The sequence below is a fragment of the Poecilia mexicana genome, unplaced genomic scaffold (assembly GCF_051168715.1).
Source record: "Poecilia mexicana isolate PSO_F unplaced genomic scaffold, ASM5116871v1 scaffold_13, whole genome shotgun sequence".
Taxonomy (NCBI): Eukaryota; Metazoa; Chordata; class Actinopteri; order Cyprinodontiformes; family Poeciliidae; genus Poecilia; species Poecilia mexicana.
Window position 1 is genome coordinate 5107589 of NW_028263382.1, and position 16232 is coordinate 5123820.

Consider the following 16232-nt stretch of genomic DNA (forward strand, 5'->3'; position numbering starts at 1 on the left):
ACCAAGTAAACACAAGTGATTACCTCTGATGGGCCGAAGGAGGAAGGTGGAGAGGATCTAACCGTGGTGGAGAGGCTCTGGTTGATGAACTCCAGGATCTCCTCGGTGATCGACAAGGTGGGCGGAGCTCTGAGGCCAGCAAGCTCCTCCTCCTCCTCCTCCAACAGGAACACATTCAGTGAGTCCATCCCTACATTTATACCTCCCTCCCTCCCCCTCCATACCTCCTCCAGCTCTCTCCGTTCTCTCCGTTCCGTCTCCACCTCTATAACGGATGAAGCCAGAGTGCTGCTGCTGTCTGCAGAGCCCAGACTGTCCGCGGGGCAGAGTTCTCCCTCGCTGCCCGTCTGCTGCAACACAACATCCACCTTTAACCTCGTCGCTTCAGGAAACCACAAGAATGTTGTTGACCGACTGGACCGGATGCCTCCAAGCTCACGTCTTACCTTCAGAGCTGCTGGGCGTCCAGAAGCATCAGGTTGAGCAGCGAGAAGGAAGACAGAAACAGAGACGTTAGCAACCACTGAGGAAACACCAAGAGCTAGTCAGGAATGACCCACACCTAAGCCTGGAGTGGCCTAGTCAAAGTCTGGATGGAAATATGAATGAGATGCCTGATCATCTATGGAGACTGAAGAGTGCCAAATTACAATAGATAAATTTTGAAATAATTATTCATATATGTCATTAATTTATTATAAACATATAAACTGAAATAATTTATGAAATGTGGAATCATTTATATTTACCTCAGTTAAATGTCTTGATTTCATTTTAAAAAATAGATATAATTATTTCGTGATTTAATAAATCACTTCATGCTCCTGTGCTGAAGCTCATCATGAACAAATTGACCTTTGACTTCAGCCATAGGCTCAGTGGGCTCAGTGGGCTGACTGGGCTCAGTGGGCTCAGTGGGCTGACTGGGCTCAGTGGGCTGACTGGGCTCAGTGGGCTGACTGGGCTCAGTGGGCTCACTGGGCTCAGTGGGCTGACTGGGCTCAGTGGGCTGACTGGGCTCAGTGGGCTGACTGGGCTCAGTGGGCTGACTGGGCTCAGTGGGCTCAGTGGGCTGACTGGGCTCAGTGGGCTGACTGGGCTCAGTGGGCTCAGTGGGCTGACTGGGCTCAGTGGGCTGACTGGGCTCAGTGGGCTGACTGGGCTCAGTGGGCTCAGTGGGCTGACTGGGCTCAGTGGGCTGACTGGGCTCAGTGGGCTCAGTGGGCTGACTGGGCTCAGTGGGCTGACTGGGCTCAGTGGGCTCAGTGGGCTGACTGGGCTCAGTGGGCTGACTGGGCTCAGTGGGCTGACTGGGCTCAGTGGGCTGACTGGGCTCAGTGGGCTCAGTGGGCTGACTGGGCTCAGTCAGCCAGAACCTGTCATGTCTGATTGATTCTACATCGAAGCTGCAGGCCTCAGAGATAAACATCCATAAACATGTCGACTCCTCCAACCACTCAAAGAAGATAAACACTGAGAGCCTCAGCAGACGGTTCAGAACCGGGTCGGTACGGACCATACAGGTCAGAATCCCCTCCGCCCACCTCCAGTCCTGCAGCCCCACCAGTCCCCAGACCTGACCTCCATCTGATCCAGGACCAGCAGGAGCTCTGGAGGACTGGAGCTGCAAAGAAGAACCGGAGACTGGCTCTGGCCGGATCGGGAAGGATTGGGCCGGATCGGGAAAGATCGGGAAGGACTCACCACCAGGCCGGAATGCCGCCTCGATGTCTTTAGCAGGAGCTGGAAGGGAGACGAAGAGCATCGTCATCATCAGGACACAACACGTGTTTATAAACACACACAGAGGGACGGGTGTGTGGGCCCGGAGCTCCGTCTGCAGGCTACCTGACTGCCTCCGGGTGCGGCGGTACGGCAGCGTCCCCTCCAGCAGCAGAGGCAGACCCTTCCTGGATTTCTCTGGTGTGTACAGCAGCAGCTCTGGTGGTTCTGTAGAGAGAAAGAAGAGCTGCAGGGTTAGGGCCGGTCCGGTCCGGTCCGGTCTCACCTGAACCTGAACCTGAGCTAGCCAGAGCAGAGGATCCCTACCTGACTGACGCCGACCTCGATGGAAACCGTGAAGGTCGTCCAGACGCGGCGAGCCGCACGTCTTCTTCAGGCTCTCCTGATCAAACTGAGGAGCTGAAACACAGGAAGTGATGTCACTACATGCTCAAGCTCTCAAAGCAGCCAATCACAGAGGTCATTCAGAGGAAACGGATGGGCCAGGTCAAAGTCAGAGATCAGAGGTCAGCGTGAGGGTGTACTGCTGTAGAAACGTGTGTGTGTGTGTGTGTGTGTGAACTCACATTGGCAGAAGTTGTCTCCGAGGACCTGCCGGGCCTGCAGGAGGGACCGCAGTGAGAAAGTTCATCAGAAACACAGAAAACTTCAATGAAACCAGATAAAAACAGCAGCAGCAGCATTTCTGTGTTCATCTGAATCCAAACATTTTCTGTAATCGTTGGTGGAACCAGCAGCTCAGCTGCTCTCCACATAAACGTTTCTCTTCCATCCTGTCAGGGATGAAAGCATCAGCTAAAGCTGGACGGTCCACAGAAAGCAGACGGTTATCCATCCATATTGTTTTACAAGTTAAACTTTTTGTTACAGTCTGGCGCCCTCTAGTGTCAGAGCTGTAAAGTGCAGTTTTAGGTTTCTGAGGTTTCATTGGTCAAACTATAAATTCATTTGTTTAACGTTAAACAATCGCAGCTCGTTTCAGTTTCAAACTTCTCTTCCACTCAGAACCAGCTGCTGTTCTGGGACCTTCGTAGTTTTGTGCTTGTAGAAACTTTGCCTCATTTTTAATCTACATCACAGTATTTTCATTCACATCATAACTTTCTATGTTCTAAAGCAGAACATGAAGCAGCTGTGGAGGGCCGTGTGTAAAGTTACAGTCAAAAATTAGCAGCAAGATTATTTAGCCTGGCGTATGTAGCCTGCTAACCAAACATTTAGCTAGAAAGCTAAATATTTAGTTGGTAAACAAAATGTTTACACGATAAATAATTTAGCAAATAATTAGCTTGCTAGCTAAATATTTGGTTAGCATGCTAGATATTTGCTAATTGAATGTTTGAAACGGTTTGAATCTGACATTTATACGTGTGTGTGTGTATGTGTGTGTGTGAGTGTGTGTGAATAAAAACATGACTAAAAAAATGAAACCCATTAGCTTCTGTTGTAACAGGCTAAACATGTCAAAATGGTGATATTAATTTTTTACAGTGTAACTTTACTAAAGGCGAATACAGCGTCTTTTTACAGCTGCAGTGTGTCTCACCAACCAGCAGGTGGCAACAAACATCAACTCCAAACAGAAGTTCAACCAGCTTCACTGTTTCACTTGAAACGTTGGTTTGGTTCCTGTCAGAACTAATCAACCTTTATCTGACCTTTTACTGATGGTTTATAAGAAAGAGGAATTAAACATCTGTTGGATTATTTCAGCTGAAACTCAAACCGAAAAGAAGACAGTTACGGCAAGCAGTTATAGCATATACTCAAACCAGTCACTGATACCATATTCAGTGATCAGCAGTTTAACTAAGATATTTAAAGCTTCTGGAAATAATATTGTTAATGTAGAGAGGTGGAGGTGAGGAGTTCCAGAGCAAATCCAGAAGTTGCAGAGTTAGCTGTAGCATCCAGCTGTTGGGCGGTCCCTCAGTGTCCCCAGGACAGGATGGATGTTCAGAGGACAGAGATGTTCCTCGTTGCTCACCTTCTGCGGCAGTGAAGCCGGGTGGTTCTCCACAATCAGCCTCTTGAGGTAGTGCACCCACAGCCGCTTCTCCTCCTGGTTCTTGGTCTGCGGGCAGGCGAGCGAGAGTGAGACGGTGCCGCCGTTTAAGCTGGACGAGACGCCGAGGGTCTCACCTGGACCACGTGCTGCTGCTTGGGGATGGTCTGGTCCGACACCCGGAAGCTCAGCGGGTCCTTCAGCGTCTCCACCAGCTGCAGGTTGCAGCACTGCAGGAGGACAGTGAGGGGACAGACAGGAGGACAGTGAGGGGACAGACAGGAGGACAGTGAGGGGACAGACAGGAGGACAGTGAGGGGACAGACAGGAGGACAGTGAGGGGACAGACAGGAGGACAGGGTGTGTCCCTTACGAAGATGTGTGTGCTGTAGACGAACTGCTCCAGCCTCTTCTTGGCGATCAGCAGCATTTTGTCGAACAGGAAGAAGGCGCGCTCCTTCTTCACCCTCTGGACCTTGAAGGAACCTTCCAGAACCAGATCGCCGAATCCGCTCAGGTCCGGCCCGCTCCAGTTCAGCAGCAGGGACTCGATTTCCTGCAGGGGGGGTTAAAGGTTAACCAGCAGGTGTTCGGTCCAATCTCCAGGTCGGACATTTTGTCACGTTAATCCGTCTCTTTCTGCTTCCTGAAGATTCTTATGCCGATTTTGAGCAAAGTTTTAAAATGTCACTAAAAACCAAAATGCTAATCAGGCGTTTCGTCTCCTGGTTCGGAGCGAATCGACCGGGTTACGCAGAGCGTGATGTCATCGGACGGTGACCCTAACCGTGGCTGCACCAAACAGGAAGCAGAGGCTGCTAGCTAACACGTAGCACATGGTTGGTTCCTCTGGTAAGGCAGCGTTCGCTACCTGATCTAATTCTGTTTCATCTCATTGTTGGCCTGAAGCAAACACAAAACCTTTTTCAGGAAATTATTTCATTTCCATCAACCGTTTCTAACGTGATTCTTCGAAATCCTGGCTGGAAACCGGCTGCAGCGTGAGACAGAACAGGAAGAGCATCACATCATTTCCTCTGCAGGAGAATCTGCTCCTACGCAGTGAGGCAACCAGGTGGTTGACGTTGGAAGAAGAAAGGAGGAAGTTTTGTCTTCTTCCTTTTTCTGCCTTATTTACTGTCAGCGTTGTGCTCACGCATTTATTAAAATGTTTTATTTTTATCACAGTAATCAGGAAGTTTTATCTTTTCTGCCCCAGGCAGGGATTCAAACCCTCGCTGTGGCCCACCTGCAGCCGCACGGCATGCTCCTGCTTCCTCTTCATGTCGTTGATGTACCACGCCACCGCCGTCATGGTAACGATGGCGTCCTCCACCACCTCGTAGCCTGGGTCGCTCTTGTCTATGTGTTTGGAGAGTTCCTGAAACGAGAAACGTTTTTCTTCAATGTCTCTTTTGTTTGCTTCCAGGACGGGGCAACAGAGAACCACTGCAGACGGGGCAACGGGGCAACAGAGAACCACTGCAGACGGGGCAACGGGGCAACAGAGAACCACTGCAGACGGGGCAACAGAGAACCACTGCAGACGGGGCAACGGGGCAACAGAGAACCACTGCAGACGGGGCAACGGGGCAACAGAGAACCACTGCAGACGGGGCAACGGGGCAACGGAGAACCACTGCAGACGGGGCAACGGGGCAACAGAGAACCACTGCAGACGGGGCAACGGGGCAACGGAGAACCACTGCAGACGGGGCAACGGGGCAACGGAGAACCACTGCAGACGGGGCAACGGGGCAACGGAGAACCACTGCAGACGGGGCAACAGAGAACCACTGCAGACGGGGCAACGGGGCAACAGAGAACCACTGCAGACGGGGCAACAGAGAACCACTGCAGACGGGGCAACAGAGAACCACTGCAGACGGGGCAACAGAGAACCACTGCAGACGGGGCAACAGAGAACCACTGCAGACGGGGCAACAGAGAACCACTGCAGACGGGGCAACGGGGCAACAGAGAACCACTGCAGACGGGGCAACGGGGCAACAGAGAACCACTGCAGACGGGGCAACAGAGAACCACTGCAGACGGGGCAACAGAGAACCACTGCAGACGGGGCAACGGGGCAACAGAGAACCACTGCAGACGGGGCAACAGAGAACCACTGCAGACGGGGCAACAGAGAACCACTGCAGACGGGGCAACGGGGCAACGGAGAACCACTGCAGACGGGGCAACGGGGCAACGGGGCCTGTTGTCTGGTCTGTCTGGTCTGGGAGAACATGTTGTTGTTGCTGCTGCTTTAAATCCCTTAAAATAATTTGTTTTTAAATTTTTTATTATGATGTGCCTCTGATCCAGAACAGCTGATTCAGATGGTTGCATGACCTGCAGCCATCAGTCCTGCTGTTAATCAGAAGAACCACTGATCTAAACCTGCTGATTCAGCCTGTTGATTCTTGGGCTGGTAACTGTTTAAACTGGACTATTATTACTGGTGTGGGATCTTTTTGAATGAATTTAATCAATCAATCAAATTTTATTTGCATAGCACATTTCAGCAGCAAGGTATTTCAAAGAGCTTTACATAATTAAAATAAAAACAGCATGTGACATTGAATAAACAGTGAGAAAGACATTTTGAAAAAGGTTAAAAAAGATAAAAACATTAAAATCCCTTTTAGGACTTCAGTTAAACGTCGTTTAACTGGGACTCCAACCCTCTGGGACTTTAGTCAAAACACCGTTTGACAAGGACTCCAACCTCTAGGTTTGAGTTGAAACGCCGTCAACTGGGACTCTAAACCCCGAAGGACTTTAGTTAAACGTCATTTAACAAGGATTCTCACACGCCTAGATATAGATTCGTTGAACTGGGACGTTTTCCGGGGGGCTTTACATAGACAGTGTGAAAGAGAAATAAAAATAAGTTAATAACTAAATGAAAAGTAAAGATAAAAACATTAAACACATCAAAGACATCAAAACCCTAATTTAGCCATAAGCAGCTCTAAATGGGGTTTTAAGTTTAGATTTAAAGGCTCTCAGTGTTTCAGCTGTTTTACAGTTTTCTGGAAGTTTGTTCCAAATCTGTGGTGCATAGAAACTGAATGCTGCTTCTCCTCGTTTGGTTCTGGTTCTGGTTGCAGAGCAGAACCAGAACCAGAAGATCTGAGGGGTCTAGATGGTTGGTACAGCAATAACAGATCTTTAATGTGTTGTGGTGCTAAACCGTTCAGTGATTTATAAACTAACAGTATTTTAAAGTGTAGGGACTTTAAAACTGGTGTTATGTGCTAACTTACCCAGCTTTGGGTAAGTTAGCTTATCTGAGCTAACTCAGATTAGCTAACTTTACATTAACATAATATAATTTTGCCTAGTTTATATTGTTTTTATTTAGTTTCCATTAGCTTGTCTCTGTTTAGCTTAGCTTATCTTACCCAGTTTATCTTGATTTAAGTCAATGTAGCTGACCTTAGCTTGTGTTAGTTTCCATTTATTTTATTTTTACCTTAGCTTAGCTTGTGTTAGCTTACACTGTAAAGATTAGATTATTTTCTTTAATTCAGTTTGCTATAGTTTGAAGTTTATCTCAGTTCATTTAGTGTAGCCTATTTCTGCTGACAGTGCAGCTGGTATTTACTGCTGGTTGCCCTCAACACGGTTGATGGTGGCGACGGTGGTGGGAGTTTGTCCTGTAAGCGGTGGGTTGCTGGTTCAAACTGACTTTATTTTAACTGTTTTGCAGTTTCTAACATAACGTGGTGAAACCTAGTTTTAGCTCCTGCATGCAGTTTGGCGTCCTGAATGAAGTAGCAGGTGTATTTAAGGTATAACCTGACTGTTGATTGATTCAAGCTTATGTTTTAAAAACGTGACATTACGTATCAAATAACATTTACATGTAAATATATGAGATTATAGGGAGGTACTGTTGGCAGGTTAATAATAACAAGAAAAAGCATCATCAGATTACTGCAAAAAAAAACTTTCATACAGGAAAAAGGGTCATAAACAGTTGTTTGCAATTAGTTGTCTATAATGGTTCAATAAATTTGAATTAAGTTGATAAGTCGAGTTAGCATAACAGTGCTAAGGCTAGGCTAGGCTAAGCTAACTGGCTAATTGTGGCTAGAAAATGATTCTGAGTCCTGTAGCAGAAAAACCTGGGAATTCTGGATCGATTCTAAATGCTTTGTTTATCTTTTATGTCTTTGCTGCTCCGACCTGCTAGTGTACTGAATATCACATTAACAGTCCGTCATGTATATTTTCTATATTTCTTTGATATTTTTTTAATTAAGAAAAAGCCAGGCAGCAAAGTTAACATAATGCTGGTAGTTTAGTTTAAATATAAACTGGTGGAATCTGATACAGTATGGAAATTTATAAAAATGTTTTAAATAATTGTTGTATTTGCTAAAACTTCCTCTTGTCACTCATCATTTAAACAGAATCTCTGGACTGAATAGAAGAATCCTTTCTGAATCAAATCATGACTCAAAATCGAGTCGAATCGACTGGAAGATGTTCATCTCTGGTTCCAAAAGCAACAACAAACAGATCCACAGCGAAAAGATCCAGGCAGTAAATGAATAAATGATCTGGTTATTCTGAAAACGCAGAGACTTTAGGATGCGTCTTACCTGCAGCAGCAGGTGGTACTTGAGGATCCTCTGCACGGGTTTGAGCAGGTACGTCTCCAGGGGCAACGAGTGGTTCAGGGTCGCCTGCCGCTCCTGGAAGAACCGGACCAGACTGCCGTTCTTCATGCAGTCCCTGAGGACCGCCACCGAGCTGCGGGGACACGATGGACACGGTGAGAACATTCCTCCATGCAGACAGAACTGCCTCCAGCTGAACCCACAGACACTGAGGAAGACTCTGGTGAAGGCTCCCTCCAACATGGAGGAACACCGAGCAGATCCAGATGATAAAGACCCGTTCTGGATCCGGTTCCCCAGCACCCATCACAGCAGGAAGCCGAGGAATCCTCGACAGCAGAGAGGAAGAGGAGCGGAGGAGGTCAGGGCGCCGATGGGGAACCGGACACGAGGCTCGTCCTCCAGATGGACGTTAATCAGAGGAAGGAACTGAGGCGGTAATGTCTTCCACAGACGTTCAGCAAAACGATTCAGCAGGCAAAGTTCAGCCGCAGCTTCATCAAACCAACATGAATAAACTAAAAGTATTCAGAATGAGTTGAAAACATTTGATGTTAATCAGCAAAATACTGCAAACATTTAAACATCTGTGATGTGGAAACATTTTGGCTTTGCTGGAATCATGATGCTTCTGGATTATTTCTACATAAATTATTAGCTGGTCAGCACATTTAGAAGAAGAGCATCAATTCTTTAAAAAGATTCCTGTCTGACCTGAAGGTCATAAAGAGATCCAGCAGAACCGGGCCATGCAGGTGGTGACACGGTTCAGACCCGCTAACATCAGCAGGAAGTGTCAAACCTCGGATGTTTCTACTTCCTGGAAACTCTTCTTCTACTGCCCTAATTTATTCATAAAGCTCTTAAATAAACAGTAACTTTTTCCCGCTTTGGTCAGTTTAATTCTGGTTTCCTGCTGTTTTCTTCCAGGTTTAGTTTGGAGTTTAATCAGTTTATCCTGATGGTGCTTTAGTTTTAAAGAGTGGATCAGACCTGTAGGAAGCTAACGCGAACATTTCTGGAAGCCAGTCAGGAGGTAAATGATGGCTTTGTGACTGGGGGAATGTTGTAAATGGTTTCCAGCAGAAGCTGGGCCTTAAACCCAGTAACCCGCTCTGTTCCTCCACGGCTCATCGGCGTCCAAGTGGAGCTCAGCAGGATGGATGGGTTCAGCATGTGCCGGCTCTCCTTCCCCTGAGGTCTGCTCCATGTTCCAGCTGCATTCCTCTCTGCTGTCAGGTCTGCAGACACTCCTGGAGGTGTTCTGCAGCTTGGATCAGCTGCTGAAGAACAACCCAACGATTCCCAGAGAACAACCCAACGATTCCCAGAGAACAACCCAACGATTCCCAGAGAACAACCCAACGATTCCCAGAGAACAACCCAACGATTCACAGAGAACAACCCAACGATTCACAGAGAACAACCCAACGATTCACAGAGAACAACCCAACGATTCCCAGAGAACAACCCAACGATTCCCAGAGAACAACCCAACGATTCACAGAGAACAACCCAACGATTCCCAGAGAACAACCCAACGATTCACAGAGAACAACCCAACGATTCCCAGAGAACAACCCAACGATTCCCAGAGAACAACCCAACGGTTCACAGAGAACAACCCAACGGTTCACAGAGAACAACCCAACGGTTCACAGAGAACAACCCAACAGTTCCTAGAGAACAACCCAAGTTCACACCTGGAACCTCTGAATTGTGTTTCTGGTACACCTGTAAATCTGAAGCACAGCTACATCCACTAACAGCAGAGATGGAAGCCGCTTTTCTCATCCCACTGGGGTTAAATTCTGCTTCTAGACCAATAGTTCTTAACCTGGGTTCCATCGAACCCCAGGGGTTCGGTGAGTCGGTCTCAGGGGTTCGGCGGAGCCTCTGCCGCGGAGGTAAAGACACACTGTGTAAAGTCGTGATGACGCCCCGCTTTGCCATCACTTGCTGCAGAGGATCACGTTACATTGCTGAGCCAATCAGAGCTGCGGAGGAGCCCTGATTGAAGGAGCTCCACTCTCAGCATGGATTTGAATTTGTGTCTTTAATTACTTCAACAAAACTCAGCGTTTTTACCAAATTCTGTAGCTTTCGGTGTACTTAATCTGCTCCTTAGTCGCATCTTTTCGGGGTTGCTACTGCCTCTAGTGGCGTGGGGGTGGTAACACAACTAATATAATTACATTACTAAATCAGAATACCGCAAAGTCTTTATTATTTATTATTAATTTTTCATTCTCTTAAGAATGTAGAGATAATTAAATGATCTAAACGAGACCTTAAAGTGGTTCCAGTTTCTCTAGATGGCCAACCTGTTAAAACTGTGGCAGATTTTAAATACCTTGGCTCGTTCCTGGACACTCAGCTCAACTTTGCTGAAAACACTGACTATATTTTGAAGAACTGTTCTCAGAGACTCTACCTTTTAAGAAGACTTAGTGATCTTGGGGTGACCCAACTAGGCTCTAGTTGGGTCAGCCCTATGTCTTGAATTTGGGGGGAAAAAAAATCATATTTTATTTATCACTACAGAAGGGTTCAGTGAATGCGCATATGAAACTGGTGGGTTCGGTACCTCAAAAAAGGTTAAGAACCACTGCCCTAAACGATCTGATTGCACGCTGGAAAAGACTATTGTTGTCTTCAAGTTGTGCTAAAAGGATTTAGCCTATCAGAATCTATGCTAGCCTGAAAAAAGCATCTTAATGCTAAAATGTAGCAGCTAACGCTAATGTGAGCATCCACATTTGCAAAGAACCTCCATCAGTGACCAGAGAAACTCTGGAAAGGTGAACAGATAGAAAACCATTTTGCTCCAACCTGATGAAGAACCTGAAGATTAAATCCATAAATATCTCTGATGTTCAGCTTGTATGGTTACTTATTCATCAGTTTATCAGCAAAAAGGGCTTTTGAACTGAAAATGTTGCTCATTTTGTCAATATGTGTTTTTGATTAGGAATTGGTTAATTATGTCATTATTTCTGTTATTCTGTTTGTCCTCCGGAGAACAGAACAACAGAAGTGCCTTAAAAAACAGAAATTATTATATGAATGAACAAAAACATCACTGAGAAATAACTTGCATAACAGCAAACAACCAAAAAGCAGAAGATATTCAGAAAGACATCATTAATATTAAAAATATGCTGAAGTAAAAAGTGAACTCACTTTGGGTAGTTCATGCAGTACAGCGTGTAGATGTCAAAGGCTTCACTCTGAAAACGAGGAAAGAAGTCAGAGCAGGAGAACCGCAGGGCTCCAGGCACTTAAAAGCTGCAGTTTAACTAAATTATTTCAGAACAATTTTCAGCTTTAACAATCATTTAATTAACTTAATTTACATATTTCTATATGTGACCATGTTTGGTCTCTTATTTTTAGATGATATCACCTTTGGTTCCTGCAGTTCAATCAGTAACTTAAAGTTAAACAGCATAGGATCAAATTGTTACAGGCAAATTAAATAAACCAAACATGCAAATAAAATAAAACAGTAATGAGGCCGAGGAGTGAAATCATCACATTTCTGACTGAGGAAGACTCCATCGGCTCTGGAGGGATGATGTCACATTCAGGAAGTTGATCTGAGCGACGTTCCAGTCCGATGTTCAGTCAGTCAGCAGGTCTCACACTGGAAAATCCCACTGAGCCTTAAAATAACCCAGACTCTCCATATTTTAATCTAATGTCCTCAGACAGGAAGTTCAGTTCAGCTTTAATCCAAACAAACTGCCTGAAAATCTGAATTTAAGTTTGAAAATAATCACAACTCTAAAGTTTGTTTTCCTCTTTTGACTCTAATCACAGAGCAGAGAATAAAATCCTCATCGATGAATCAGTTTTACTCTAAATAATCTGAAAATGTCGTCATATTTGAGCATTTAAACAGTGGGACTTGAACCCACAACCTCCTGCCCAAAGCCAGGTCAGATCTGAGCTGGGATTGGGATGATGCTTCCAACTGAAGAGGATTCACAGGGTGGGATTATTTTCCACCTGATCTACTTGATGACAAATTATGTTTTATTCCATGTATTTAGTGATTTGTGTCCAGATTAGAGCTTTAATCTGACATGTCTCCAGTCATCCAGCAGCTCAGCCTACAGGTTGTCCAGAACCTTTCACTGCTTATTATCTGTTCTGAACCGGGTCGGGTCGGGTCAGAACAGAACTCACCCGCTCTACAAAGCACTCTGCGATGGCCGCCGCGTCGGGACTGCGCTCCAAATCCTCCAGGAGGTCACTGAGGACAGACAAGCAGACAGACAGAGAGAGAGAGACAGAGAGAGACAGAGAGAGAGACAGAGAGAGAGACAGAGAGAGAGAGAGACAGAGAGAGAGAGAGAGAGAGAGAGAGAGAGAGAGAGAGAGACAGAGAGAGAGAGAGACAGAGAGAGAGAGACAGAGAGAGAGACAGAGAGAGAGAGAGACAGAGAGAGAGAGAGAGAGAGAGAGACAGAGAGAGAGAGAGAGAGAGACAGAGAGAGAGAGAGACAGAGAGAGAGAGAGGTTTAAAATTCCTTTATTTCACACTCCTTATGTCAGACAACAAAAAACCAAACATAAACACAAACTCAAAAAAAAGGAAAAACTAAAGATGCCTCATCCAATGTACACAAAACATCATTAATACCCCACTTGCATACAAAACCATCAATGTTCTTTGTCAACTTAAAAAACTCAAACTCCACACGAATCCGAGCGATTATCAGCCTCTGAAATAAAACACCAGCATCATCTGTGTGATGACCGTTCTTTTTGTTTCTCCTCGACAACCATATTGCCAGTTTTGCAGTCCCAGAAATAAAATTCAAAAGAATGTAAATAGATTTCTTTCTCGCACAATACCTTGGACCATAAATAAAAACACAGTTAGAAAACTGTTCACCAAAACCACCAAACAAACGACCCAAAAGAACAAAAAGAGGCTTCAGTCTTAAACATTCAACAAATAAATGAGATAAAGTTTCATCTTGAGAACAATAACAACAGGAAACACTAACGCCAGGATGAAGGTGTGCCAGATACCTGTTTGTAGCTATGGCCCCATGCACAATCCTCCACTGGAGGTCACCCACCCGCTTCTCAACGGGGGGTTTGTACAGGGACCGCCAACAGCCTCTTGGGGTAGAGCTGGAGTCAAAAAACTCAAGCCACTTCGACACCCTCACTTCTGCCAGAGAGCGTAGATTCAGCACCTTCACACAGACATGGTACAAAGCTTTCCTCCCCAGGCCTTCAAAACAACCCAAAGGTGTAGCTTGGAGAGACAACAACTTCTCTGGCTCATCCTGCCACTGATCCACTGCAGGATAGACGATCAGGGAAGGAAACACGTACTCGTATTCATCATCCCATTGGTCAGACAGAGTACTGTTAACAGCAAACGCTCTGATGGAAACTGGCAGAGAGGCACACGTTTCTTCTTTCAGCCTTAATGCGAGTCTGTTGGACCGTATGTGTAGACTCTCCATCAGACTGACCACAGACAGCTTCATCAGGTGACCCAGCTTCACACAGCCTGCTTCCCTCATCCTAGACCTTAGCGTACCAGATGAGAGGAGCTGTGACGAGAGGAAACTGTTTTCAAACAGAGGCTCTTCAAAAACCCACATCCCAGGTGTTGCCTCAGTCTCTCTCTCAAAGGTGAGAATCTTCCAAGCATTTATCACAGACTGGTAAAACGGGGTGAGACCAGTCAGATCCAGAGATCCTTGTCTCAGCAGAAAGAGATGTTTATCATATCCCATACGTCCTGCTTTCCTTAGCAGAAGACGCGCCGTGTCCAGCCATGGCAGTCCAACTCCATATAACAGCTTCTGCAGAGTTTGAAGCCTGAACGCCGCGATCCGCGACATGATGTCGATAAGTCCTTGTCCTCCCTCCTCCACAGGTAGATACAACACAGCAGCTCTCACCCAATGGCATCCAGACCAGAAAAAATCCACTAGAGTCCTTTGGAGACGTTGTATAAGAGAGGATGGTGGCGTCAACACAGTCAGTTTATGCCAGAGGGCCGAAGCAACCAAGTTATTAACTACCAAGACTCTTCCCCTGTAAGATAGCTGAGGTAGCAACCATTTCCATTTAGATAATCTGGCACACACTCTCTCCATGACACCCTCCCAATTTTTTCTCAAAACAGCCTCTGTTCCCAAATGAACCCCCAAAAATTTTAAGCCCTGATCGACCCAGTGAATATTTCCTGGCAATACGGGGAGATTATTATTTTTCCACGGGCCAACTTTTAAAGCAGAACTTTTCTCCCAGTTAACTTTAGCTGAAGAAGCTTTTTCATAAAGCTCTAAACAATGCTGAAGACCCATAACGTCATTCTGGTTCTTAATAAAAATGTTAATGTCGTCAGCATAAGCAGAGACTATTAAACTTGGATTATTAGGCAAACTTGGAAGAACAAGGCCAGTGAGGGAGGAGCGAAGTTTATGTAAAAGAGGTTCAACTACAATAGAGTACAACTGTCCAGATATGGGACAGCCTTGTCTAATACCTCTCTGAACTTTAACAGGACGACTTAATCCTCCAACTTTAACAACGCAAAGCACTTCATTATATAATAAACCCAATAAAGAAATAAAACCTTCACCAAATCCAAACGCTCTTAATGTAGAAAACAATGATCGACTCTATCAAAGGCTTTTTCCTGATCCAAAGAAATAATTCCAACATCAATTTCATATAATTTACAGATGTCAAACAAATCTCTTAAAAGAAAAAGATTGTCCTTAATAGATCTTTCAGGTACACAATAAGATTGATCTCTATGTATGATAAGTTCTAGAATAGTCCTCAACCTGTTAGAAAGCACTTTAGAAAATAGCTTGTAGTCCACACAAAGGAGAGAAACCGGCCTCCAGTTCTTCAACAGAGTCAAGTCGCCTTTTTTTGGAAGTAGGGAAAGAACAGCTTGCCGACAGGATGATGGTAAGATGCCTGCTAACTCCTGCAGCACCTCCCACAAGTCCTCTCCCAACAGCCTCCAAAAATGTTTGTAGAAGTCTGCAGGTAGACCATCTAAGCCTGGACTCTTTCCAGAAACCATCTGACCAACCGCAGCAGTCAGTTCTTCCATTGAAACTTCAGCATCCAGAACATCCCGATCTGCAGCGGTAAGCTGAGGAAGATCATCCAGCAAAGTCTCCATAGAGCTTCTGCTACAGGTCTGCTTCCTGTAGAGGTCGCTGTAAAAGGCCAGGGCTCCTTCATGATGCTGGGATCAGCAGGCAGCGCTCCATCAGGGAGGCAAACCGGCTGACACTCCTCTCCAAATTAAAAAAGAAAGATGTCGGGGCATCCATGTCCTTCACCGTAGTAAACCTGGACCGAACTAAAGCCCCTTTGGCTCTTTCATGTAAAAAACAACTTAACTGATCTTTCTTAAGTTTAAGCTGATTATTAGCATCAGTTGACAAGTTATTTTCCAATTCTTTAATCTCATTTTCTAAATTCTGAATCACTTTTTTAATTTTATCTGTAGAAAAACTTGTATATTGTTGACAAAAAACTGATCTGAGCCTTTCCAACCTCCCACCACTCAGTTAGAGACATAAACTCTGATTTTTTTGTTTTCCATAGTTGCCAAAAGTTACTAAAACTTTGACAAAAGAAAATATCATTAAGTAGTTTCGTATTGAAATGCCAATACGATCTGTATTTAATATTACTTGAACAAAGAAAATCCAAGTAAACCAGGTGATGATCAGAAAACCCAACTGGAGAAATTAAACAGTTGGACAATCTATTTCTATAAGTATCTGAGATATAAAATCTGTCCAACCGAGCCCCACTCACTGTCCCACCCTTCATTTTTACCCAGGTAT

General features: G+C 45.3%; 1 protein-coding gene across 1 annotated transcript in view; it reads right to left on the reverse strand.

The window, feature by feature from the left end:
• The window catches only part of plekhg2 (pleckstrin homology domain containing, family G (with RhoGef domain) member 2), a 65368-nt gene that overhangs the window by 8388 nt on the left and 40748 nt on the right, over positions 1-16232 (reverse strand). The window contains exons 5-18 of the mRNA XM_088011512.1: positions 12571-12637; positions 11563-11609; positions 8362-8512; positions 4998-5129; positions 4122-4304; positions 3886-3978; positions 3731-3817; positions 2310-2343; positions 2050-2142; positions 1849-1950; positions 1705-1743; positions 447-457; positions 225-350; positions 63-158 (exon numbers count right to left, since the gene is read on the reverse strand). Coding sequence (XP_087867638.1) covers positions 63-158; positions 225-350; positions 447-457; positions 1705-1743; positions 1849-1950; positions 2050-2142; positions 2310-2343; positions 3731-3817; positions 3886-3978; positions 4122-4304; positions 4998-5129; positions 8362-8512; positions 11563-11609; positions 12571-12637 — 1261 coding nt within the window. The remainder of the gene's footprint in view (positions 1-62; positions 159-224; positions 351-446; positions 458-1704; positions 1744-1848; positions 1951-2049; positions 2143-2309; positions 2344-3730; positions 3818-3885; positions 3979-4121; positions 4305-4997; positions 5130-8361; positions 8513-11562; positions 11610-12570; positions 12638-16232) is intronic.